This window comes from Carassius auratus, chromosome 36, assembly GCF_003368295.1.
Source record: "Carassius auratus strain Wakin chromosome 36, ASM336829v1, whole genome shotgun sequence".
NCBI lineage: Eukaryota > Metazoa > Chordata > Actinopteri > Cypriniformes > Cyprinidae > Carassius > Carassius auratus.
This window is the reverse complement of record NC_039278.1, coordinates 10,531,855-10,555,609: the sequence shown is the minus strand read 5'-3', so window position 1 is coordinate 10,555,609 and position 23,755 is coordinate 10,531,855. Positions and strand designations below refer to the sequence as shown.

Here is a 23,755-nt window from a genome sequence, read left to right as displayed (position 1 = left end):
GCATGATTTCTTGTGGCTGTGACAAGCAGTCTTAAGAGTCAATGTTTAGAGCATAGCTGACGATGAATGGTTTTGGTGGTATGATTTATTACAAAGCCGTTTCAGCACACAGTGCACCTGCCAGCATGTCTTTAGGCCAAGTCATCACTATTTCAGAGGGGATGCTGTGTATCACCAAGCAAAGTGTATACTGTGAAGGGAAGAACATTAATTCATAATTGCCCCTGAAATCTACTGAATCACCAAACAGCCAGCAGCAAAGAAAATGCAACATAACTGTAAGAGATAGATTGTTATTATGCTGGCATCAGCAGATTTTTGGAGGCATGCAAAAAAAATTAAATAAATAATAATAATAATAATAAAAAAGCATCAAAATGAAAACTGCATGTCAGGCAGAAAAGTGCACCTCTTTTTCAACTTCAGAGTGCCTTTTAGATTTCATGACAATTTTCCAACCCCTTTCTGACTGTCAAGAGTTAAAAAGACTGTGCCTTTAAGAAACACCCCATTCACATGTGAAATAAAAGACTACACTTTCACGTTTGTTCTGTATAGTTTAACCACTCCATTCTTCAATAAGAGGCTCTTTGAAAAGCCTGCAAAACATTGGCAGATTTATACAATATGCCACAAAAACTGTTAAGAAAAAAATAAGAAGAGAAAGTGATTCTTCAGATCTGCAGAGTGGCAAGGTGCTACACACAACAAGGAAAAGCTCACAATTTGACCTCAATTGGCTTCATAATATGACTCCTTTAATACAACTTGTCTGTGAATATGAACCAACCTAGCATAGCTGCCAGTTGATAAAGTTATTTAGTGCAGGCGTTGTGAAATACCACACACCATCAAAAACCATCTAATGCATAATGCATAATGAAAATCGAACAAAGAGGTAAATAAAATATATATAAGCAGGAAAAAACATCGTGGTTACACTCATGAGTAACACTTAAAGTTAACATGAGCTTGCAATTGTTAGAATACTGTGAGATCCAATGCAGAATAGATTTAAAAAAAAAATGTAGCTTCTATTTCTTTGTACTTGGTCTGCCTTTAATTTGCCACCCTCTGTGTTACTTTAAACTGTCCTATTAAGCGAGCTGCATTGTTGCCATTCTACACACAAACATGCTGTTAAAGGGCTGAGAAAAAAGTAAATGGAAGCTAGTCCCTCTGTAATAATACTCTGGTATTATTATTGATTTTTCAAACAATCTGTGAACAGATCGAGTCCCCATGGGTTGACATTGCTTTTATGTGCTAACTGTAATTAACATTATAGCACATAGGCTGCTATCAGGAGAGCCCTTGATTAAAAGTGCAGCTTCAGCAAGGTAACTTAATTCATCCTTGGCTGTTGTAAAGGGTTGTCAGATCTTCTGGTCCCTCTCTGACCCCTAGGTCTTTTACCAAAGGGATTGAAACGCTATCTGTCAGTCTTCTCAATCGATGACCCATTTGCAGATCACTCTGCATTTTGAGCTAAGCAAGGGTTATTTACTGGAGAGATCCAGGCACTAATCTAATTAACAGAGGCACATCTTCACTAAATGCAAGAGCCAAAATCATTAACATCTGAAAACCTTTGCCATGTCGAAGATTTCTTCTTTATCTGTGCTGAATCTTTTCCTCCGTAACTTTAAACATTGACAGTCAAATAATAATAATACTTTTTTTTTCTTTTTCTTTTTTTAACCAAGGTCACAGGTTCAAGTCTATGCTTAGTGAGAAAGTGAATGACAATTGGTCATTTTACTGTCTGTCAGGTGCTGGTGCTTCACATCTGAGTGGCTCGTCTTAAAAAGGAAGCATAAATGCATGAAATGGTGTCATAATCCATTTTGAAATCCATCAGCCACATGGAAAAACATATCGACTGATGCTGATATTTTACAATTTCCAAATATCGGCCAATATAACGGACACAGCGATATATTATGGCAAATGAAGCCGTTTATGAAATCACCGTCTGCCCTATCACAGCCAAGGAGGCCATCTCTAATCTCTCAGCCTGTCTGGTTATGACACAAGAGTCTGTCTCTGAACTCACAGTCTGCCCTGTCACAGGAAACAAGGCCATCCCTGAGCACTCTGCATGTCCTGTCATGGTCAAGGAGGCCATCTCTGAGCTCTCAGCCTGTCGTGTCACGATCCTGGGGCCATCTTTGAGTACCCTTCATCTCTTGTCAAAGTTTTTGAAATCCTTGTCTGCACTGCTACGGCCACAGAGGCTGTTTCCAAACTCTCTGTGCTCTCTTTTTCAGTTCTGCCTTATCCTTATCCTCCATAGTAATATTTGGCTCCACCCTGGCTTCCTGCTCTGTGAGTCGTTTGTTCCACCCTGGTCTCCAGATCTACCCTGGTTGCCTGCTCGCCCTGGTTCCCTGGTCCTTCATGGTTGCTCCATGGTCCATAGTTACTGTCTCTGCTTCTCAGTCCGAGGTCTTCTGCCACTGCTCCACAGTCCAGATCCCTCCATTGCTCCATAGACCAGGCTTGCCACTGCTCCCTGGTCCAGGTTCACCATGATTCCACGATGCAGGCATACTACTGCTCCACAGTCAAGGCCCATCTCTTCTCCACAGTACAGGTCCACCACTGCTTCAACTCTGTTCTATGGTTCAAGACTTCCACTACTCCATGGGCTACCCCTTTTCCACGATCTGAGACTTGTTCCACTTCACGGGCCTGGCCATCCATCCTGCCCCCAAAACTGCTTGCCACCCTCCTGAAATTTTTTGCTTGTGTTTTTGGGTGTGTGTTCCGTTTAGGCACTGGGAGCTACCCATAGAGAGGGGGATCTGTCATGTCTGTTTCTGTTTCATGGTCATTGTTTTCATGTCTCTTATTTCGTAGATTAGCCATGGTTATGTGTCCTGGTTTATTATGTGATTCCCTTGTCCTCATGTGATCATTTCATGTGCTTCACTAGTCCCATGTGCTAGGTTCTTATTTGTTGTTTTGTAATGTGTTCTGGTTTCTCATTGTCTGTTGTCTTGATTATTCACAGGCGTTCCTAGTTAGTCATTAGTCTCTGTATATATAGCCCTCATGTTGCCATTGTCTGGTCTAGTTTTGTCAGTGTAACCACTACGGGGGAGTTTTTTGTTCAAGTTTAAGATAATGTTTTGTACTAGGTCAAGTCTAGCCAAAGCAAGTCTTTGTTTATTCATTTATTTTTTGTATCTGCTCACATTTGGATTTAATAAAGCTGGACTTGGGTTCGTCTACATTCGCCTTAAGTGGACTATTATTCACAATGAAGGAGAGATGCAAAGTTTAGACATTTTCTTTATTACACAGAGTTTATAATACTTGCTTATGTTTATTTGGTTACACTTTATTTTAAGCTGTCCTTGTTACAGTGTAATTATATATTTAAGTACTAAGTAATATCAATTAACTATACTGTATGTACTTACTATATGGTTAGGGTTAGGTTTAGGGTTTGGCTTAGGGTTACTTGAATTTAATTATGCATAATTAATTGTTATTATAATAGAAAGTGTATGTAATATGTGTACTGTACCAAGGACACCTTAAAATAAAGTGTTATATATAAAGTGTTATATAAACAGCTGTTTTCTTTCTGAAAAGGGGAAGATGTTGTGTCCTCTTGCATTGCTATACTATTCATGTCTACTAGGTGGTTTGCTAAATTGGTGTAAGAAGTGAGCGCAGAAAAATAACGCATTGAGTGAAGTAGAAATGCTACATTACACCTCATGTGCCTGCCTGTCTAATCCTCCTTCAACATAACAGGAGATACTTATCCAAATATTGCACACTATACAGGATGGATTGTTTGTGATTTCAGACAGCTGAGATAACTTAAAACAAATTGAAAATGACTACTTGAATGAGCAGCATTCTTCTGTTATGGCCAATGATCATATTACATCTGCTTGATGACTGACAATATGGCTTCTTGTCTCAAATGTGAGTCTTCAGTCTAGCATCTTGTGTATCTTGTGTATCTTCCCCTTAAGGCATCCCAGAGAGAATTGAGCCTTTAACCATTACCAAAGTAGGCTGATAGATGGCTTTGTTTCAATTACCTTAGGTGATGGGAAAACACACACTCTTGGTCTCGGAGGAGGCATAGAAACAGAGACTGCCAGGAGGTCAGCAAGCAAACACAGATAGGGACTGATGAAGTGATTTTCTCAGGGCATAAGGAATGTTTGGTTTCACTTCACAGTGATTTTAGATTTATGAGAGAGAAAATCTCGGCTCTGGCGAACAGAAACGAAGCATATTAATCAATAATAGACAACAACATAATATGAGGTTTAGACTGTCATTGTAATGTTCTAAAGATGCATAGGAAATAAGGAAAGCGATAAAGTTTGTTTTGCAGTTCTCTGAGATTCTATCCTCTGTTGTAAATGAAAGGTGTCTCCTCTGAAGCTAATTAAAAGTTTATTAGTGATAGTATGTGTCTGTTGTGTGTTAGTGCCTGGAGGTGAGAGAGGACCATATTGCATGCTGGGATTAGTTCCACATCACTCCGTAGCCTACTCCAAATAGGCACTGAAAAAGAAAAGGGAGTCATTTACTGGAGGGAAAGTACAGAGGGTAAGGAAGGGGTCACCAGCCTCCAAGCACTAGTAACACGTCATCTAAACATGGGGTATTCTATAGACTTGACATTTTTTAGCTATACTTTTATCTCAGTTTTAGTAATTTTATTACTAATTTTAGTATTTCATTTCAGTTAGTTGCCAAACAACAATTCAGTTTTTCATGTATTTCAACTTTAATTTTTCCATCTAATTTATATTTTCTTTTACTTCAACTTTATTTTGATTAACAAATTTATTTTTATAGTCTTGGTTAAAAATAACAACATTGATATTTATGTATATATAATTATATATTATTATTTTTATTATTACTATTATTAGATCAATGTCCCACACCTAAATGTAGTAGATGTGGTGTAGAAAGGCAGTAAAATTATCAGATTTATGGATTATTAAGTAGGTGGAAGAATCCTGAAAAAAAAAACAATACCTTCATAACTCCATTATGATGCATCGAGGACTCTTATGACTCTTGAGAACATATCCAGAGTGAGCCAAGTATCTCATATGTCCTCATGCAAAGTGGTCTTCTCCAAGCCAGTTTTGCCTTGTACCCACATTGTGTTTCCACACACTCTGCCAAGAATATCACAGCCACTGTATGCACAGGTAGTCTATTGTTGGCCAGGAAATACACACAAAGCAAACCAAACATGATATAAGCTTGGAGTTTGACATGTGGACTGCAGTATTTTAAAGTGAAGGTGAAATATATTGGGTGGTTTTCAATAATTGTTATAAATACACAAGAACAGATGCACATAAACACTCACACACATCCTGGAGGATTTGAAAGATTGTGTAGGTCAGTAAATGGGTGCCTGGGTTTCATCACACAGCAACGGAGGAGTTTGGCTCTCCTTGGTCTGCAGGAGGGTTTTGTTAATCAAACTTAAACCCCTGTACCGAAACCATTGGTTTTGCTGGGGTGAAACTGAACTCCTCAAGGAGCTTTAGTGTATCCATCAGCACAATGGAAAAATGGGTCATCCATCAGTGTCTGTCTCGATCGATGGCCGAGGCTTCTGGAAGCACAGTCAGTTTTTATTACCAAAATGAAAATGAATACGGAAACAATGAGCGCAAAGTGGGCTTGTGAAGTTGTAGATGAAAGCATGTAGAGGGGACATAAGCTTCAATGCACTTACAGTATATAAGTAAAGCTTGTAGGTGGTGATGAAGTTAAAAACTCACAACAATGAATCAGTCAAGCTAAACAATTACAAAAAAAAAAAAAAACATGGAAGGGCGAAGCACTTTTAAAATGAGGCAATCTACAATCCCGCTATGCTTGTAAGGAAAAAATAAATACTTACCCAGCAACTTGCAACAAAACAATCGATCAGCCTTGTTCACTGCTGACCCAAATGAAAAAAAAAAAAACAGGTTAATATCATTCTGCATATTTGATGCATGATTTGCCTCCGGTGCAAGACATTCTGTAGCCTAGATTTATAGATTGAATAACATCAGATAGAAAGGCAGAAGCAGAGTGTGCTATATTAGAAAGGGAGAGAAAAAAAATTAGTTCTGGCTTGAACATCTTAAGAAAATGCAGTACATGAGAATAAAAAAAGCAAAAACTGCTGAACTTAAATATAAACCTGTCAGGTGTTTCGTGTGTATGTGTTAGTTTGAGAAATGTGGGGATGGAAGCTTTGTGGTGGAATGATCCAGCAAGCACAAACATCTTTTTTTCAAAATGGAAATGCGAACGGTGCTGGATTGGAAATAGCAAACACACTTGCGCTGCGCTTTGCCTTGCATTGCGCCGGGTGTATGATAAGGCCTTAATTGTAAATGGTTCATAGTCTGAAACCTTAGCATGATGTGGAAAAAATATTGGAGTCATCTCAGTGACACAAACCTGATTGTTACTTTATTTTATTAGTGTTCGTTTATTTTGTTAAACTGGATAAATTATGAAACCTTTTTTATATTTTATGTGGTGCCATGATTTGATGACAAAGGTTTATTATCGTATGTTCTTTTGGCATTTCATTTATTGTATACCTTTTATGCTTATTGAAAGAACAACAGCAGCAGCAGCAGCAGTATAGTGTAACATTTATTTGAAACACATGTATTTGGTACTTGCTACCTTATATCTTTACGCTTTCCTTTCATTCTTTTCATGGCTTTGGAAAACTTGTCTTGGATGTTTCGCTACGTTCCTTTTTGCATAACTCCAAGTCATCAGCACCAAGCTTCGTTGCAATTTCTTTCTAGGAATTAAATGCTTTCTCTGAATCTTTGAAGTCCCACCCTGCGAGAGCTATTCAGTTCAGCTATTCGACATGGCGTATTTATGTTGCTAGTGAGCTGGAGATGTTGTTCTGCTGCCACCTAAACTCCACTAAATGAGAAAGGAACCAAAAAAAAAAAAAGAAAAAAAAGACGCACGTCAAAGAAGGTGGAGTTCCAGAACACACCCAATGATTGCTTGATTGCCATGGACCATTGGTTTCTCAAAGGTGTTTAGGAGCCAAAATGAACTCCCCCTGAAAGTTCACTTTGGTGAGCTATTTCGAACTGCCGAAACAAACTCAAAACTAACTTTGTTTCAGCCTGATCTTGTTCTAAATGGGCCTTTATTAGTAAAGATATTCTGCATGACCACATTCTACATCCCTAATCATACTTTATACCTAAACTACCTTATTAACTATTAATAAGCATCAAATTAGGAGTTTACTGAGGCAAAAATCATAGTTAATAGCGAATATTGGACCTTAAACATTTTAATAAAAAGTGTTAATTGAAAAAAAAAAGTGTTACAGACAATAAAAAAACTATGATAACAACCAGCAGCCATAAGAAAGCTGTCAGAAAGCTGTGTTTAAACACAGCAGGCTCATATGTTAGCGTGGCTGGCAGAAGTGTGCACATTTGCTGGATGTACACAAAGCTCATTTAAAGCACCAAAGGACAGGCTTTCTGTTTCATCTTTCTGGGTGTGACAGCAGCAGTAGGCAACGGACTGTAGGTAAAGAGGATGAGTCTACCAGTGTGAAATAAAGATAATACATACCCCTTCTCTTCGTTCTGACCTCTCTGAAGCTGATAGGGATACGTCACTACTGGATGTGGTCACTGACTGTAGGTCCCACGCTGACTTCAGGAGACGGATGACTCTTTCTGTGCAGCCCATGATCACATATGCGTTTACAATACACAGACTTTAATACAAATACTGATAAAGCAACAAGCCATGTAAACACACAGGTAAACACATACAGTAAGCCACACAGACTTTAAAATGCTAATTAAAGTTAACTGAAAATTTTATTATAATTGACTTATTGTCTGTCCAAAGCTGTATGACTATTTCTTCTTTGAAACTTAAAATACGAATAATATCTGTTCCTGATGAATATCCACCAGTGTCACACAATCCTTTAGAAAACATTCTTATATGATAATTTGGTGTTTATGAAACCAAATCAAAGTTTTTCAGAATAATTCTAGGAAAAAAAAAAAAATGTTTCATATGAAATTAATTAGTTTTTTTGTTTTGTTTTTTTAGCATTTCCATTTACTCAAGTTCTCATTTTGTTTTCCAGGGTTTGGGACTATATGAGGATGATTAAATTATTACAAATCTTAATTTTGAGGTGAACTATCCCTTTAAGCAATTACCTTCCAAGATCAGTGTTATTGTCCTCTTTGCCCTAGTTTTCACAAGTAGAAGGGCAGACTGCTGGCAAACATGTCTCGGATGATAGTCTGATTGAGTTCCCTCTAAGCTAAGCAATGGCAGGAAGAGGATGAAAGATGTTGCGACTGGGGCAGACAGAGGCAGAGATAGCAATGAAGGCCTCCCAGGAGTGGACAATGACATCGATGCTTAAATCCAAGTGCTAATGAAGATGAATGTAAGCAAGCCTCTGTCAATATTATTAAGGGCGTTATGACAGAAGGTCACTCTAAGCATGAGTCATCCTCTCACCAGCAGGGGACCAGCACGGAAGACTTAACCAACATAGCTAGTCTCAGAGGAACGCTTGAGGTAACATGAGGATATGCTCTATTTCTGAATGATCTGCAAACAGCCCAGACTGATCCCTTCCTGTTGTCCTTAAAGCAATGAAAGTGTCACATACGGAGAGTTGTGGTAATGACTGTTTAATTGTGCTGCTCATTTGATCACATCAGCCACAAAGTGTTCTTTTCATTTGTCCCCTTCTTTCCACTGGAGATGGATTTATCCTTTTCTCACGGTTTAACCTTTGTCCTGGTGAAACAAAAAGAGAGAGAGAAATTATGGAGATTTGGAATTTTAACCATAATACCAATAAATTAAAAGTGAAATCACTAAAGCTGACATTATGTGTGTTGATGTATGATTCTGGCTTATGACAAGAGCATATATACTACCATTTAAAAGATCTTTTTCCCTTTTAATTACTACTATTATTCAAAATATCGGTGCTGGTATTGCTAGATCTCAGTGCTGTGTTTGACACTGTCGATCATAACATACTACTAGAGAGACTGGAAAACTGAGTTGGGAAATCTGGGATGGTACTCAAATGGTTCAGGTCATACTTAGAAGGGAGAGGCTGTTATGTGAGTCTAGGAGACCATTAGTCAAAGTGGACATCCATGACATGCGGAGTCCCACAAGGCTCAATTCTTGCACCGCTCGTTTAGCTTGTATATGCTTCCACTAAGTCAAATAATGAGAAAGAACCAAATTGCTCATGATACCCAGACTTACTTAGCCTTATCTCCAAATGACTACAGCCCCATTGATTCCCTCTGCCAATGCATTGATGAAATTAATAGTTGGATGTGCCAAAACTTTCTTCAGTTAAACAAGGTAAAACCTGAGGTCATTGCATTTGGAAACAAAGATGAAGTTTTCAAGGTGAATGCATACCTTGACTCTAGGGGTCAAACAACTAAAAATCAAGTCAGGAATCTTGGTGTGATTCTGGAGACAGACCTTAGTTTCAGTAGTCATGTCAAAGCAGTAGCTAAATCAGCATCCTATCATTTAAAAAACATGCAAGAATTAGATGTTTTGTTTCAAGCCAAAACTTGGAGAAACTTGTTCATGCCTTTATCTCCAGCAAGGTGGACTATTGTAATGGTCTCCTCACCGGCCTTCCCAAAAGACCATTAGACAGCTGCAGCTCTTCCAGAACGGTGCTGCCAGGATTCTGACTAGAACCAGAAAATCTGAGCATATCACACCAGTCCCCAGGTCCTTACACTGGCTTCCAGTTACATTTAGGATTGATTTTAAAGTACTTTTACTCATATATAAGTCACTAAATGACCTAGGACTGAAATATATTGCAGATATGCTCACTGAATATAAGCCTAATAGACCACATAGATCACTAGGATTGAGTCAGTTAGAAATACCAAGGGTTCACACAAAACAAGGGGAGTCCGCCTTTAGTTACTATGCCACCCGCAGTTGGAATCAGCTTCCAGAAGAGCTCAGATGTGCTAAAACACTAGTCATATTTAAATCTAGACTTGAAACTCATCTGTTTAGCTGTGCATTTATTGAATGATCACTGTGCAATGTCCAAACTGATTGCACTATATTTTCACTGTTTTTTTTTAAATGTAAAATCATTTAACTGTTTTAAATTCATTTTAAATAAGTAAAAAATATATATAATTTTAAAAGTTTTGAAATTGCTTGTTTTATTCTTGTTATTATTTTTCTTTACTATTATTTTACTTTCTTTTATGTAAAGCACTTTGAATTACTATTGTGTACGAAATGTGCTATATAAATAAACTTGCCGTGCCTTGCCTTTACACTTGCGTTCCATATCGTGCCATGTAAACATAAAACCATTTATCTGCATTTGTGATAGGAGAAAATACAATCAATAAGTGCTACTCTACACTGCTTAAAACTGGTGATTGAATCATCAGTGGCAAATTCTTTAAATATGAAAAAATTCTTACAGATTGTCAGTCAGATCAGCCGGCATTGTAGGTTCAGGAAACAGTCCTCCGTTAAATGCATTGCACACACACAGTGACGTAGATATGTTGGGGCCGTGTTTAAACAAGACATTTTAGGAGGGCGTGGACGAGTCTTTACTTTAATAAAGAATATCTCTTTGGGTTTGAGACTTTAGTCTTTGCAACTTTAGTGATCTTATCTATTCACAAACAGCTTGTAACACTCCAAAGAGAACGGAACACTTGAAATTGCATCAAATGACTCCTTTAAGCAGCACAACTGTCTTGCTACTACAAATCAGTGGATGTCTTTCAGAAATGGGGGCATTTTTTGCCACTTTACTGTGATGGAAAAACTGACTTCCACCAACAAGAGGCATAATGTTTAAGAAAGGTTTGTGGCTTTTTTTGAGCAAGTACACCCACTAAATGGGGATTGAACAACGTTCTTGTTTGCTCCAGCTCAATTTAACCCCTGATTTATCCTTTATATACACACACACACACACACACACACACATATCACTTTTTTGGCATATTCATACAGTATGTCTCTCAATAACACCACAGACTGACTGAATGAAAAGAAAAATGAGATTAGTCATTAACACATTTTCAGAATTATACCGTGCATCAGGCGGCCACTATTCACATTTGTTAACAGTTAGTGTAATCAACATTAAAAAAAAAGTAAAATAAAATAAAAAATTACCAAGAGACAAATGCTAATCAGGAACGAGCTTTTAATATTCAGGAATTACTGAAGGGATTTCCTGAAATATAAAAGATGAAGTACAAGAGAGCTGTTGTTTATTCCACGTGTGAAAGACTTTCCCATTAATTAAAAACCTCAGGCCAAAGTTCTTTTGTAACGGAAACAAATACTTTGTTTTGTATCTTTGAACTAGAATGAGAAGAGAAGAGATATAACCTATGTTGTCACCAACCTGAAATTGAAAAAAAAAAAATCAGTTTTAAATAAGTGACAGTACTTTGAATAGAATAAATTGTCCACTTTTCACCTTTTCACCTTTTCAATCTTTTTGTTCTAAAACAGTTGCAAGGAGAGAAAAAAACAACAACAACACAGAGAGTGTTTGATAAGCCCTACTGTCATTCTTCATCACCATCCAAGCTTTCTGCCTCTTTCATGCTTGGATAGTACGGTTCCTCTGATGAATAATGGCTGTTTAGGTTGTCAGTTCTTTGTCATCACACATTGTTAAGCATGGAGTACAGCATAAAATCTGGCCTTCACAGAACATCTAAATGTTTCAGTGAGTTAGACAACTACATGTGGATAGAGCTACTGATAGATTATATATTGTGTGGTTACTGCTTAATTGGTTTACTGTTTAACTTAAAATGAAATAAAAAAAATTAATGAAAAAAACAAACAAACAAAAGGAGCATTGTCATTACATTTAATTCATTAAATTGATCAAAGGTGACAAGTAAAGACATCTATAATGTTACAACGTATTTTTATTTCAAACAAATACTCACTATTCATAAAATGTTTATGGAGATAAATCTCTACTTAAATGTGTTCCTGTGGCTCAAGTGGTAGAGCATTGCATAAGCAGCACAAGGTTGTGGGTTCAATTCCCCGTGAACACGTTAGGTAAAAATTGTTAGTCTGAATGCAATGTAAGTTGCTTTGGATAAAAGCATCAGCTAAATGCATAAATTTATTTAATTAATTAATTTATTTAAATGTAACAGCAAATGGAAATTGCATTTTATAATGGGCTGACATAATCAGATACCAATTCATAAATTTGCCGGTTGCACTTTATTTTACAGTACGTGTACTTACATGTACTTATAGTGTACTTACAGTGTATTTATCTAAGAAAGTTCTGGTAATACAAGGTAACTACATGGGGTAGGGTTAGGTTTAGGGGTAGGTTCAGGGTTAGTACCTAGTTATTACATAGTTATTGTAACTACTATAATAAGTACATTGTATGTACATAAGGAACAGGACTGTAAAATAAAGTGCTACCAATGTGCTTATCTGTTCAAAAGGTTTTGTTTTTTGCCAGCTGTGTGAAGGAGCAAACCTGTTATGCAGAGCTCCTTCAACTTTCACACTGACCTTGTGAAACACGGAGGCAGATCTCCATGGCAACTCTGCAGCGAGCACTGCGATAGCTCCTTCCAAGAAATAAATGATGGTGGCTCTGCAGAGGGTAACGAGAGAGAGACTTTTTTAAAGACTTATTTAAACACACAAAACACAAATGGCTGGTGTAGATGACACATTCTTTTACTCTGTAAATGGTCAACAGCTTCTTGTCCCACTCTGAAAAAAAAAGCTGCTATCAAGTCACTGCTGCAGTACTCATCTAATTATTACAAAGTTCAATATTCCTCAGGAAGGTGAATGAGAATAGATGACACTCTCCTGAGACACAGACGGTGTCATAAGGATGGAATAATTCTTGTTCATCTAGTTTGAACCTATCTAGCATATAAAACTGCTTCATAAAAAAATCAATGGGATGGACATAGAGGTAATATAAAGCTCTGTCAGTTGATTTTAATTGATAAAGTGTGACTGTCAGATATAAAATGTGTGCAATACTTTCAAGCTTTTGAGGACAAATCTTTAATTCACTCTCTAAATAACTCCATCATGTTCCATCAGGTGCATTATAATTGCACAAAGAGGCTTATGAAACACTATTAGGGGTCATTCACACAGGACAAGCTCCTGCGTTCGAAAAACAGCTGCAACAGAACAAATGCGTCATGGTCAAAGACGTCCATGTAATGTAGCACATAGAAAAATAAATAGAAATGCCAACTCATTTAGCTTCAAAAGCAGGTGGGCTTGGGGGCTAATCAGAAAGTTTTTTTTTTATATATAAAGGCAGTGACGACCCTTTCAGGCTGTGAAGTTTGTCTGAAGTCATGATAATACAACAGTGCTTATCCTTTCATCCCTCTGGAGGAATTGCCCACAGTCTTGGTAAGGTAGACTCACGAGGATAAAAGGCAAAGATAACAGGATGAAAATCCCCAATCAGATTCCATCTGTGGCAATGGTGGATTAGCCGGGCTTTGAGTCACCACAACACCAAGTGGATGTTTATGAGGCAGCAGCCGATGTGCACAGCCTTGGGTAAATTCAAAGCTGGCACGCTCAAGGGCCCATCTTAATGCTTTGTATCTGCCTTTTCTGAGAAGAAACAGGAATATTCTAATTAACTTGAGTGGTTGCAGCTTCAGGTGTTGTTCACCTTGTTATTATTCAAAGGCTTTCTTCTTTGTCTCAAGGGTTAGTGAAACCAGGTGTGGATCTCACTTTTTGGCATAAACCAAGCATGAATATGCATAAGTTATGTGTTTGTGTGCATGTACCTAGAAAACAAACAACTCTTGCAAAGAGTGGGACAAATAAGGATTACTTGCAACCAAACAAACACAAACATGCTCGAAAAGCAGTAGCTTTGGATAATATTCAAAATCTGGTTACTTTTGAACAGGACATTACCGCAGATGATATTTAAAGTCCACAACGCTTTTGCCATGGCAGGTTTAGTCCCCGCCACTTCATGAATTTATGATTTCTTCATCTAAAATGGAGCAAACATCTCCGGTTGTGGAGCAGGTTCCACTTTTTCAATGTGTCTTAAAATGAGTGGTGATATGGTGCAGGAATTTAGTATTTTTAACACTGTGTGGCCATTATGGTTGGTATTACAGTAGATGAGAAAAATAACAGCAGTAACATTTTCTATCGAGCACATAGCTGTCAGAGCCTAATCTATCTTTTGCATTTCCCTCTGACCAAAAAATAAATAAAAATAAAAAAGTACACAAACGTGTACAGCTGCATTTTTTTATATTAGCGAACTTAGTCAAAACTAAAATGTTACAAATAGACTAACATCAGCATTTATCCACTGCTAGGTCTAAGAATGTATGCATGTATAATGTGTTTCAGATCAATAAATCACTCTTTAAAAACAGTAAAAGATCATCTAGATTACATATGCTTCACCTAATTTATATATGTAAGAATAATTGGCAACGGCGGCAGCTTCTATACTAAGAGTGAAACTTTAAGTTCATTTTCTACACTAACAACGCTGCTGTTACCTTGCTTGTGAGAAATGTTATGTAGCTTTTAAGTTGATAAAGAATTTTACAGATAAAATCAGCAGAAAAGCGCTTACCATGCGTGTGTTTCCGTGTGTGCAAGTGTTTGTATTGTATGTGTCTGCGTCTGTAAAGAGAAATAGCATGCGCTTTCTGTACATAAAATGTAATTTTGTAGCAAAAATATGTGAACAATCTTGTTTTTTTTTCCTATTGTTTACTATATTTGTTAGCTTGGTCAGTGCTGTTGTGGTCTTTGGTTACATTAGGATGTTAGGACATTTGAAATAACTGAAATCTGAAATGGTGAAGTGATATGGACATGTAATGCGGTAAATACCTGCCTGAAAATACTTTTGCTGTGCATTTCCCTGAAAATAACTGCACACCTTAGAACGTTCGGCAGCCAATCAGATTCAAGCATTCAAGGTTAAGACTATGATGTAATTTTGTGATGTCATAACCAGCATGTCTGTGCCCTTACATCTTTTTTTAAAATGAGCTGCTGATGGACTCCAGATATAGTGAGGGTCACTGGAAGCAAAAGGGGTCAAACAAAAGTTTTAAAAAGCAGAGGGCACAGTATGTGTGGCAGTAGAGTCAGGTTGTGCTGTCTGAGCTTGATATTAGAGTTGGCAGAAAATAGGCTGGCAAGGTCAGTGCAGGTGAAAGCAGAGGGAGACCTGTCCTGCCACTGAATTCCAATGTTGCACACACACACTTGCAGAAAAAAACACAAGAGGACAAACTACTTTTTTTAAAGATATCTACAGAACAGAAGTGCTAAACAACAGTGATTACCTCTGCAATGTAAATCAATGTAACAGCAATTGATGTTTGGAGACCTCAAAATGATTTGGACATTTAAGCCAGACTTACGCACAACTGTACAAAAGTCATTGCATTGCACAATAAAATACAAAGATTACATTTATTTTTTTCAGAATTTTTAGTTGAAACAATGGCTCAGAATGATTAAGTAAGTTTTGAGGAAACCATATTTGTTTGCAGATTCGGTTTTGTATGTTCTGTTTAATGTAATTGCATGTGTAATTGTAATAAATAAAGTATAAGAGAGACTTGTGTGTCCAAAGGGACATCCGAGGGTCAGAAGTTTGTGGTAAAGTATTATTTTTAAGTCTTTTCAAATTAATTCAGACTTTCGGGTCCATTCGGCACGTGACAGGATATCCAGTCTTCATTATAGTGTGTTCTGTATTCAGGTAAAAGATCCATTTACATCCTTTCATTAAAAATCCATAACAATTCATGGATTCTATATTGATTCAGATATTCCCTTTTATTTCAAAACCTGAAGCATGCTTCATAAATGATGAATACTGCCAGTCATTTCAGTCCATTGATTAAATATGAATCAGCATACACTTTTTTTCCCAAAGAAAAATGTCTTGAACAGAATCATGATGATACAAAGGACGAACTTATTTTTTTTTTTTTTTTGATGTTAAGGACAATGTACTAGATTATAATAAGATAAAAGCATGCAAAAGCATGCAAAAGCGAAGGAATTAAATAAATAACGTAGGTGTGAAGTTAATTCTTTGGCGCAGAATAAACAAACATAAATACTGGTTGACCTAAAACAGCCGTAAATGCAATGTGCAAATCAACCTTTGAGGACTGGAAAATCAGGTGTGTGCAGGTGTGTGCAACCGCAAATAATTATTCATAGAGCCTGGCAAATCTGCATTACTGCTAGCGTGTAAACAGACCTTCTTTTTTTTTTCACTCACCATTAAGCTCTGAAATGAGTCGTAGAAGGAGAGGACAGGAGGAGCATTTGCACAGAGATCCAGGCATCAGCATGCAGCCAGTGGTGGCTCGTACACTTCCTGATCAGCTATCATGCCATGAATGAACATTGGGCCCATAAGGAAACTGACAGCAGCATATTCAGTTAATCCCTGCAATCTGTAAAGCAAATCAAGAACATACATTTTGATCAAACCAAAACAAAACATTGTTTTATTTTGATTTTAAAAGAACCTGACAGGAAAAAAGCTTTTGTAGAGATGCATTTGTCAGGATAGTGACAGGATTCTATGTTTCATGAGTCAAATCACAGGCTGGTGTCAAAATATGTCTTTCAGCATGTCTTGCCATTATATTCTTTGTTGCCATGGAGAGAAAATAGTAGCTTGCATAAACAATTGTTAAGGTCAACAAAAGAAAATTATTATTAACAGGAAGCTTTCAGAGTGACATGTGTCAGATCCATTCTCATTTGTGCAGGCTGCATCAAACATCACAGAATCTGACTGGAAATCCTTAAAGAGGAGTCAGCAGAAACACATTCGCCATTTTTGTAGTTCACCATTCAATCGCTGCTGTAGTACAATTCATGAACAAATGACTTTCAGACTGGTTCTTTTTAATAAAATCTAAAACATACAGCATATAACTACAACCACTATAGTCACAAACAAATCATTCTTCTGAGCCAGTCCTTTTTTATGAATCATTACAGGAATAATGATGAACTCCATCTAAATCCTTTAAAGCAGTTACGGAATCAGGTATTTTGATATACTCTATGAGCAAAATACAGACTAATTCAGAAAAATTCCAGAATTAATCAGAATTAAAGAATTTGTGGCACCGGATTGCACTGAATAAAGAAAACTATTGATACTCAGCCCTAATGGCAACTAAAAGGTGAAAACACATTTATTTGGAGACATAAAATAGTACCTGCAAGATTACACCACCTGTTGCATGGCACCACAACAGCTGTTTCCTTCTGGAGGTAAATGAAGGTGCTCATCATTGGCCTCCTGCACTACTTCTTTCTAGATAAAGTGAAAGCGAAAAGCAGTGAGAAGGAAGATTAGTTGGTGAACTCTGCAAATGCATTATTCAGCATGCACAAGCGAGCAGCCCACATCCAAACATCTCAATTCACCTCACATTAGGGGCATTCAAGACACCCTCACAACTCATTATGACACAGACAGAGAATGGTACGCAACACATCCCAGCACCAGCTGGGCCAAGTAACAGTGCACCATGAGGGCCAAGCTTCTGCTTGTGAAGCTGACACTTTGTAAATGACCTTGAAGGTGAAGTGCACATGCTGATGGCTGGCAGGGGAGAGCTCAGAACTGTGCTCACATGGGCCTGTTGATAGCTAAGGATCATTCTTTTGTCCCTCCATTCCAGTGTGCACCTTTGAAAGAGAGCAAAGAGGAAGCACAGTCTCTGGACCGGCAGGTAGATCCCTGGGGGACAAAAGAGAGACAGAGAGAACATTAGAACTAATTTGACGATTTAGGAGAAGGATGGATTACTGTGGCAAAGCTTTGAGATAAGGTGGATGCTACAATCAGAGCAAGTATCCATGTGGTGTCTAAATGAAACACAAGTATTGCATCGCTACTGTGTATAAGGTGCTGTTAAGGGACAAAAATTATCTCTAGAAAATAATCGAATATTATTTTTTGTTGTCTAGATATATGTAATGTCATATCATGTACCCAACTCCAAAAAAGTTTTTATTATAAAAAAAAAATTGCCTATTGGTAAGAATACTAATAACAAGAACTAAACCAGATGATGAAGTATTGCTATTTAATGTGCAATAATAATATTGCACTGACTCCCAAACTGGTATTCTGAAAGTTAACTATAAAAAAAAGGTTTCAACTCCTTTCCAAAAGTATAGAAGCTCTAAATACAAGTTGAAAGTTTTTCTCTACACACCATGTCAAAAAGTTTAAACAAAGTAGGTTAGACAACAGTCAGAGTTTACTCCCTTTAAAGGGGTCATTGGACATTGCTAAAAAGAACATAATGTTACATATTTGGTGTATGCTGATTGGCCAACTATCCATTGCAATGAGATTGGTTGAATACCTCAAGCGTGTGACGGAAATGTTACGTCCCTTAACATACTCAGATGCCGTCTCCCGGCAAAACCAATAAAAACTATTACAAATTAGATGTTTTCTTTTTGCATCCAGTGGGGACATAATTACTGATCACAATGACTTATACTGTCTAAATGTTTATAATGTTTTTATGCACTGCATTGCAGTGTTAATGTTAGTTGGATGTATTGCATAAAGTGGCTCATTTGCTGTTATAGCTTCATGTCATTGATTTGCAAGGGAAGTCTCAGGCTAGTTATAACTTACAAGGATAGGAAGTTGTTTCAAAAATGCTATGAGGAATGGCTGGCGGACTTGTTTGGAAATCTTCCCACACAGTGACATAGACGTGTTAATTTATGCATTTAAATGAGGCGTTTGGGAGGGCGTGGACAAGTATTAACTTGTATAAAGAAGATTTGAGGATTTAGTCTTTGCAACTTTACAGAACTTCTTTATGCACCAAGAGCTTGTAACACTCCAAAGAGAAAGGACATTTTTTGATCAAATCATATGACCCCTTTAATGGATTTTTATGTCCCCTTTGAGTCTGCATTTTGTGAATTTAGCCAAAAACATGTAATTTTTCCCCCATTCCTTACAAGCCTCCAGCATATGAGTAAAACCATGCCCCTGATTATTTGCAGATCTAAATCCTAAGCCATAAATTAGACTCACTAAATTTCAGCATGTATTACTCACGTATTGTCACAGTAGTCATTTTCCACAAATCCATGAGACATGAAGAGAAATTAAACTGGAATGTCCCAGAATGAATTTAGTACTTTACTAGAGAAATATACAAGCTGAGAAGCATGCAAAGTGTTTTTGTTTTTGTTTTTTTGGTTATTAAAAAAGGACAATTGTGTACAAAGTTGTTACAAACAAAGAGAAAAGTTAAATGAAGCAACAACAGTCGTATAGTATGTGTTGGTCTAACTAAAAGAATTTTCATGATATAATTCTTGGGTAATCTCTGCTGTGACTAATTGTCTTATTTTATTTTATTTTCCAGGTATGCCCCTAAACCAATCCTAAAACCTACTCTACTGTGCAAGGATGTAAGATCAATGGACTGAGACTGGAGTGATTACATCCATCTGAAGGAGAAAAGGGATTTTGATATACTCATGTGACTACTTCACAAGACAGGATATGAAGAAACTGAGCATGCTTCATCTTTGAAACTATTTATTTAGAAATAAATCAACTGAACTCTTGGTTCTCCTGTCACATGTAATCTGCATTAAATCATATTAGTTTAATTATGAAAATGGGACAGATTGCAATATTTCTTCTGCACACACATCTGCTACTTGGAGTTGGAAGCTCCCTTGTCATTCAATCAATGCCCTGGAGAGTGCCCTGCCCTTACCAGTGTGTCTGCCAAATCAAGCCCTGGTACTCTCCACAGTCTGTGTACAGAGAGGCTCCTACAGTAGACTGTAATGACCTGTTACTTATCAAGCTGCCCACTTCCCTCCCTCAAGAGACACAAGCCCTCCGGCTGCAAAGTAACCTCATCAGTTCTTTGGACCAGAGTGAACTCCAGGGTCTTATCAATCTGACAGAGCTGGATCTTTCCCATAACAGCTTTACCAGTACCCGTAACCTGAGGATAACCGACTTGCCAGCTCTTCTCAGCTTACACATGGAGGAAAACCAGCTGAGACACCTCCCAGAAGCAGCTTTCTTTGGTCTCCCTAGCTTGCAGGAGTTGTACCTCAATCACAACAGGCTTCGAAGCATCTCCCCTGGGGCCTTCAAGGGTCTGGATAAACTTCTAAGGCTTCATCTCAACTCTAATCGATTGGTTGTAATTGACCGGCGTTGGTTCCATGCTTTGCCACAATTAGAGGTTCTCATGATTGGCGGAAACTTTGTGGACACTATTCAGGACCTAAATTTTAAACCACTGAGCTCTTTGCGCAGTCTTGTCCTGGCAGGCATGGGCTTACGTGAGATCTCAGCACGAGCGCTAGAGGGGCTTCAAAATTTGGAAAGCATTAGCTTTTATGATAATCAACTAATAAAAGTTCCAAAAGAGGCATTGCAAAAGTTGCCAGGTCTAAAGTTCCTTGACTTGAACAAGAATCCCATTCAGCTAGTACAGAGGGGAGACTTTCAAAATATGCTTCACCTGAAAGAGCTTGGCTTAAACAACATGGAAGAGCTGATCTCTATTGAGCATTCAGCAATGGAAAACTTGCCTGAACTGACCAAACTGGAGATCACAAACAATCCTCGGCTCTCATACATCCACCCTCAGGCATTCCAAAAGTTGTTGAGTATGGAAAGTCTAATGCTGAACAGTAATGCTTTGAGTGCCCTGCATAGTCAAACAGTTAGGTCGTTGCCCAGCCTTCAAGAAATCAGCTTGCACACCAATCCTATTCACTGTGACTGCCTGATCCGCTGGGTGGGAGCCGACAATGACAAGCCAGTCCGTTTTATTGAGCCTCAATACACATTCTGCTCTGAGCCTCCTGAGCTGAAAGCCAGACAAGTTAAAGAAGTCTCATTCAGAGAGATGACAGACAGCTGCCTGCCCTTGATTGCCCCAAGCACATTTCCCTCTTACATTGAAGTCAAACATGGAGACAACATAGCTTTGCACTGTCGAGCACTGGCAGAGCCAGAGCCAAGTATCTACTGGGTCATTCCCCAAGGTGTGAGATTGACTCCATCCAGCAGCTATGGGCGTTATCAGGTTCTCACAGAAGGCACATTAGAGATATTGGGAGTCACTGCTGAAGAGGCCGGTTTCTACACTTGTGTTGCGCAGAACCTAGTGGGAGCTGATACTAGAAGCTTGACTCTACATGTGGAGGGAGGTGACCTGGTTCATACAAATACATACAAAAAGACAGAGGACAGCTTTGAAGTTCAGGATGTCAAAGAAAGGTATGCCTTACTAACCTGGCAAGCAAGCCATAACATCCCTACCACCCATTTATCATGGGTGGCCAATGGCAGTCTGGAAGACCATCATAGACATACCACTAGAATTCTAGCTGGCACCAGGAGATTCAACCTAACCCATCTGCAACCTGGCACTCATTACAAAGTTTGTCTACACATGGGGCCTAATGTCACCTCATGTGTCCATCTAAGAACCAAGAAGGTGACCATGCCAGATCCTCTACCAGACCTGACCCCAGCTGTACTGTTGGTAGTTTCTGCTCTGCTCCTTTTTTTTGCAGCCAGAGCAAGTAATCGGGGAGCCTCACTTGGTTGGAAAGACCACATTCTGGAGCTTGAAAAACCCCACATCACCATTCTGACCCAGGAGGCAAAGGCTTTCATGGCTCCTCCAATACTAGTAAAGTACCTGAATCAGCAGGATCCAAATAAAATCCTATCCGACAGCAGAGGGAAAGATCTCAGAAATACTTCACTGAGACAAGATGCTCGGGGGCTAACAAAAGAGGCATGCTGAGCAGAATAAAGAGTTAAAGAAGGATGGACCAAAAAAAAAAAAAAATCTCTGGAGTACAAGTTTCACAAAACTCACTTTACTGATCTGACAGTCAAAACTACTGAATGTCTGAGACACACAATACTAGACATTTAAGTGGCAGACCGCTTAAAATAACAGCGATACAATTTCAAAGTATAGTATAAAATCAAAACAAAAAAGAAAGAATATTTGTATTTATTTTGTAACAATAAAAGATAGAACACATATGTATATTAAAGCATTTGTTCATATATTCACATACTGTATATCAACCTAGGACACTAAAGCTGTGCTGCCAATCATAAATAACCGTTCATATAGAGTTTGTTTAAATACAACCTCCCAACTTTATGAGTCTGTGTCACCACCCAAATGGTTGTAGAAAGATAAGCACTTAACTATTTTAATACTGAAGAAAAGACTGGATTGACACAGGAAAGCAAAGAACACAAATAGCAAGGAAGCCTCTAAAAACTAAAGAATACAGAATCTCAGTCTTTTGAAAGGCGTTCTGCAAGCTGATAACAACAATATACTTTTCATTTTGTGGTGAAAAATGAAACTATCTCAAAGCAGGCATTACTGAAAGATCTGATATAAAGGGAGGTATCTTAAATGTTGTATAACTAATGTTGTCTCTTTAAAAGTGTGTTAAATTGTGCTTTGTATAAGGACCCCAAGAGAATTCTAAGAAGTTACGACCATCTCTGATTTTTTTTTTTTTGAGCATAAAAGACAATTATTTTTCCCCCTCAAAGATGGACTGATCGATACAACTGATACAACTTATGACCTAAAATGCTCAGAGTTGGATGAGCACTTTGATCCCCTCACTCCTGAAATATGAAAGACCTTTACTTAGAAAAACAACTAAAGTGAATGCAATGAAGGCAACCATTTAGTGACAGGAAAGAGATTCATGTCTACATGCACACTTTTTGCACAAAGCAAGCACGTGAGAGATCCCATCTCTTTAAGTATTGATGAAAAGTGCAGGTCGTGTCGGCCTGCTAATGGGACACCACACTACATGGAAAGATAGTGCCAACTCTATCTTTTTCCAAGGGAAAAAAATGCAGTTTAGGGTGTCAGGTGACTATTCAGTGCACATCATATGAGCTCTGTTCTGACTGCTGGACAGCTACACTAATGAGTGACATACCCAGTGTGCTCCTCTTTTACTTGTGAAAGTAAATAAAGCAGCATTGGAGATTATGAACTGTTATCTTATATTCTCAAATATGGGGATTTTTTTTTTTTTTTTTTTTTTTTTTTTAGTTTGTGGTTGATGTGCCCTCGTGTTGACTCTCTCTAACTCTCTCAAATTGGTTTTCTTTCATTATCCATTTGTTGCTCATTGGTCTTTTCCCCACCCCAAAGCTGTACATAAGGCAATCTGAATTTCCTATTCAATATACCACTTTCTGAAATAATTGAGATGACTCTGTGTTAAATTCTATTTTTAGCTAATATTAAAACATTTTTGACTGATATCAAGGTTTGATCATTTGCAGGTCAGTTTGTTCACATGCACTTTACAAGTTTGTTTTCAGTCGGTCTAAAGCAATATATATATATATATATATATATATATATATATACATTTTATTCTAAATGAAAAAGTTTGGTCTGGTTTTTGCAAAATCTCAAAAACAGACCAAGACGACATTATTTTTTACCTCTGCTTCATCCAGCATGTATACACATTAATCAGACTACAAATTAGCCTCAGCATTTTGTCCTTAATCCAAAACACATGGATCAGAGTTTTT

The 23,755-nt window shown here is 37.8% G+C and overlaps 1 protein-coding gene across 1 annotated transcript in view; it reads left to right on the top strand.

Annotated features, from left to right (window-relative positions):
* The window catches only part of LOC113055223 (leucine-rich repeat neuronal protein 2-like), a 53,000-nt gene extending 29,802 nt beyond the window's left edge, over positions 1 to 23,198 (top strand). The window contains exon 2 of the mRNA XM_026221319.1: positions 19,539 to 23,198. Coding sequence (XP_026077104.1) covers positions 19,791 to 21,962 — 2,172 coding nt within the window. The 5' untranslated portion in view covers positions 19,539 to 19,790 and the 3' untranslated portion in view covers positions 21,963 to 23,198. The remainder of the gene's footprint in view (positions 1 to 19,538) is intronic.
* Positions 23,199 to 23,755: the final 557 nt, after the last annotated feature.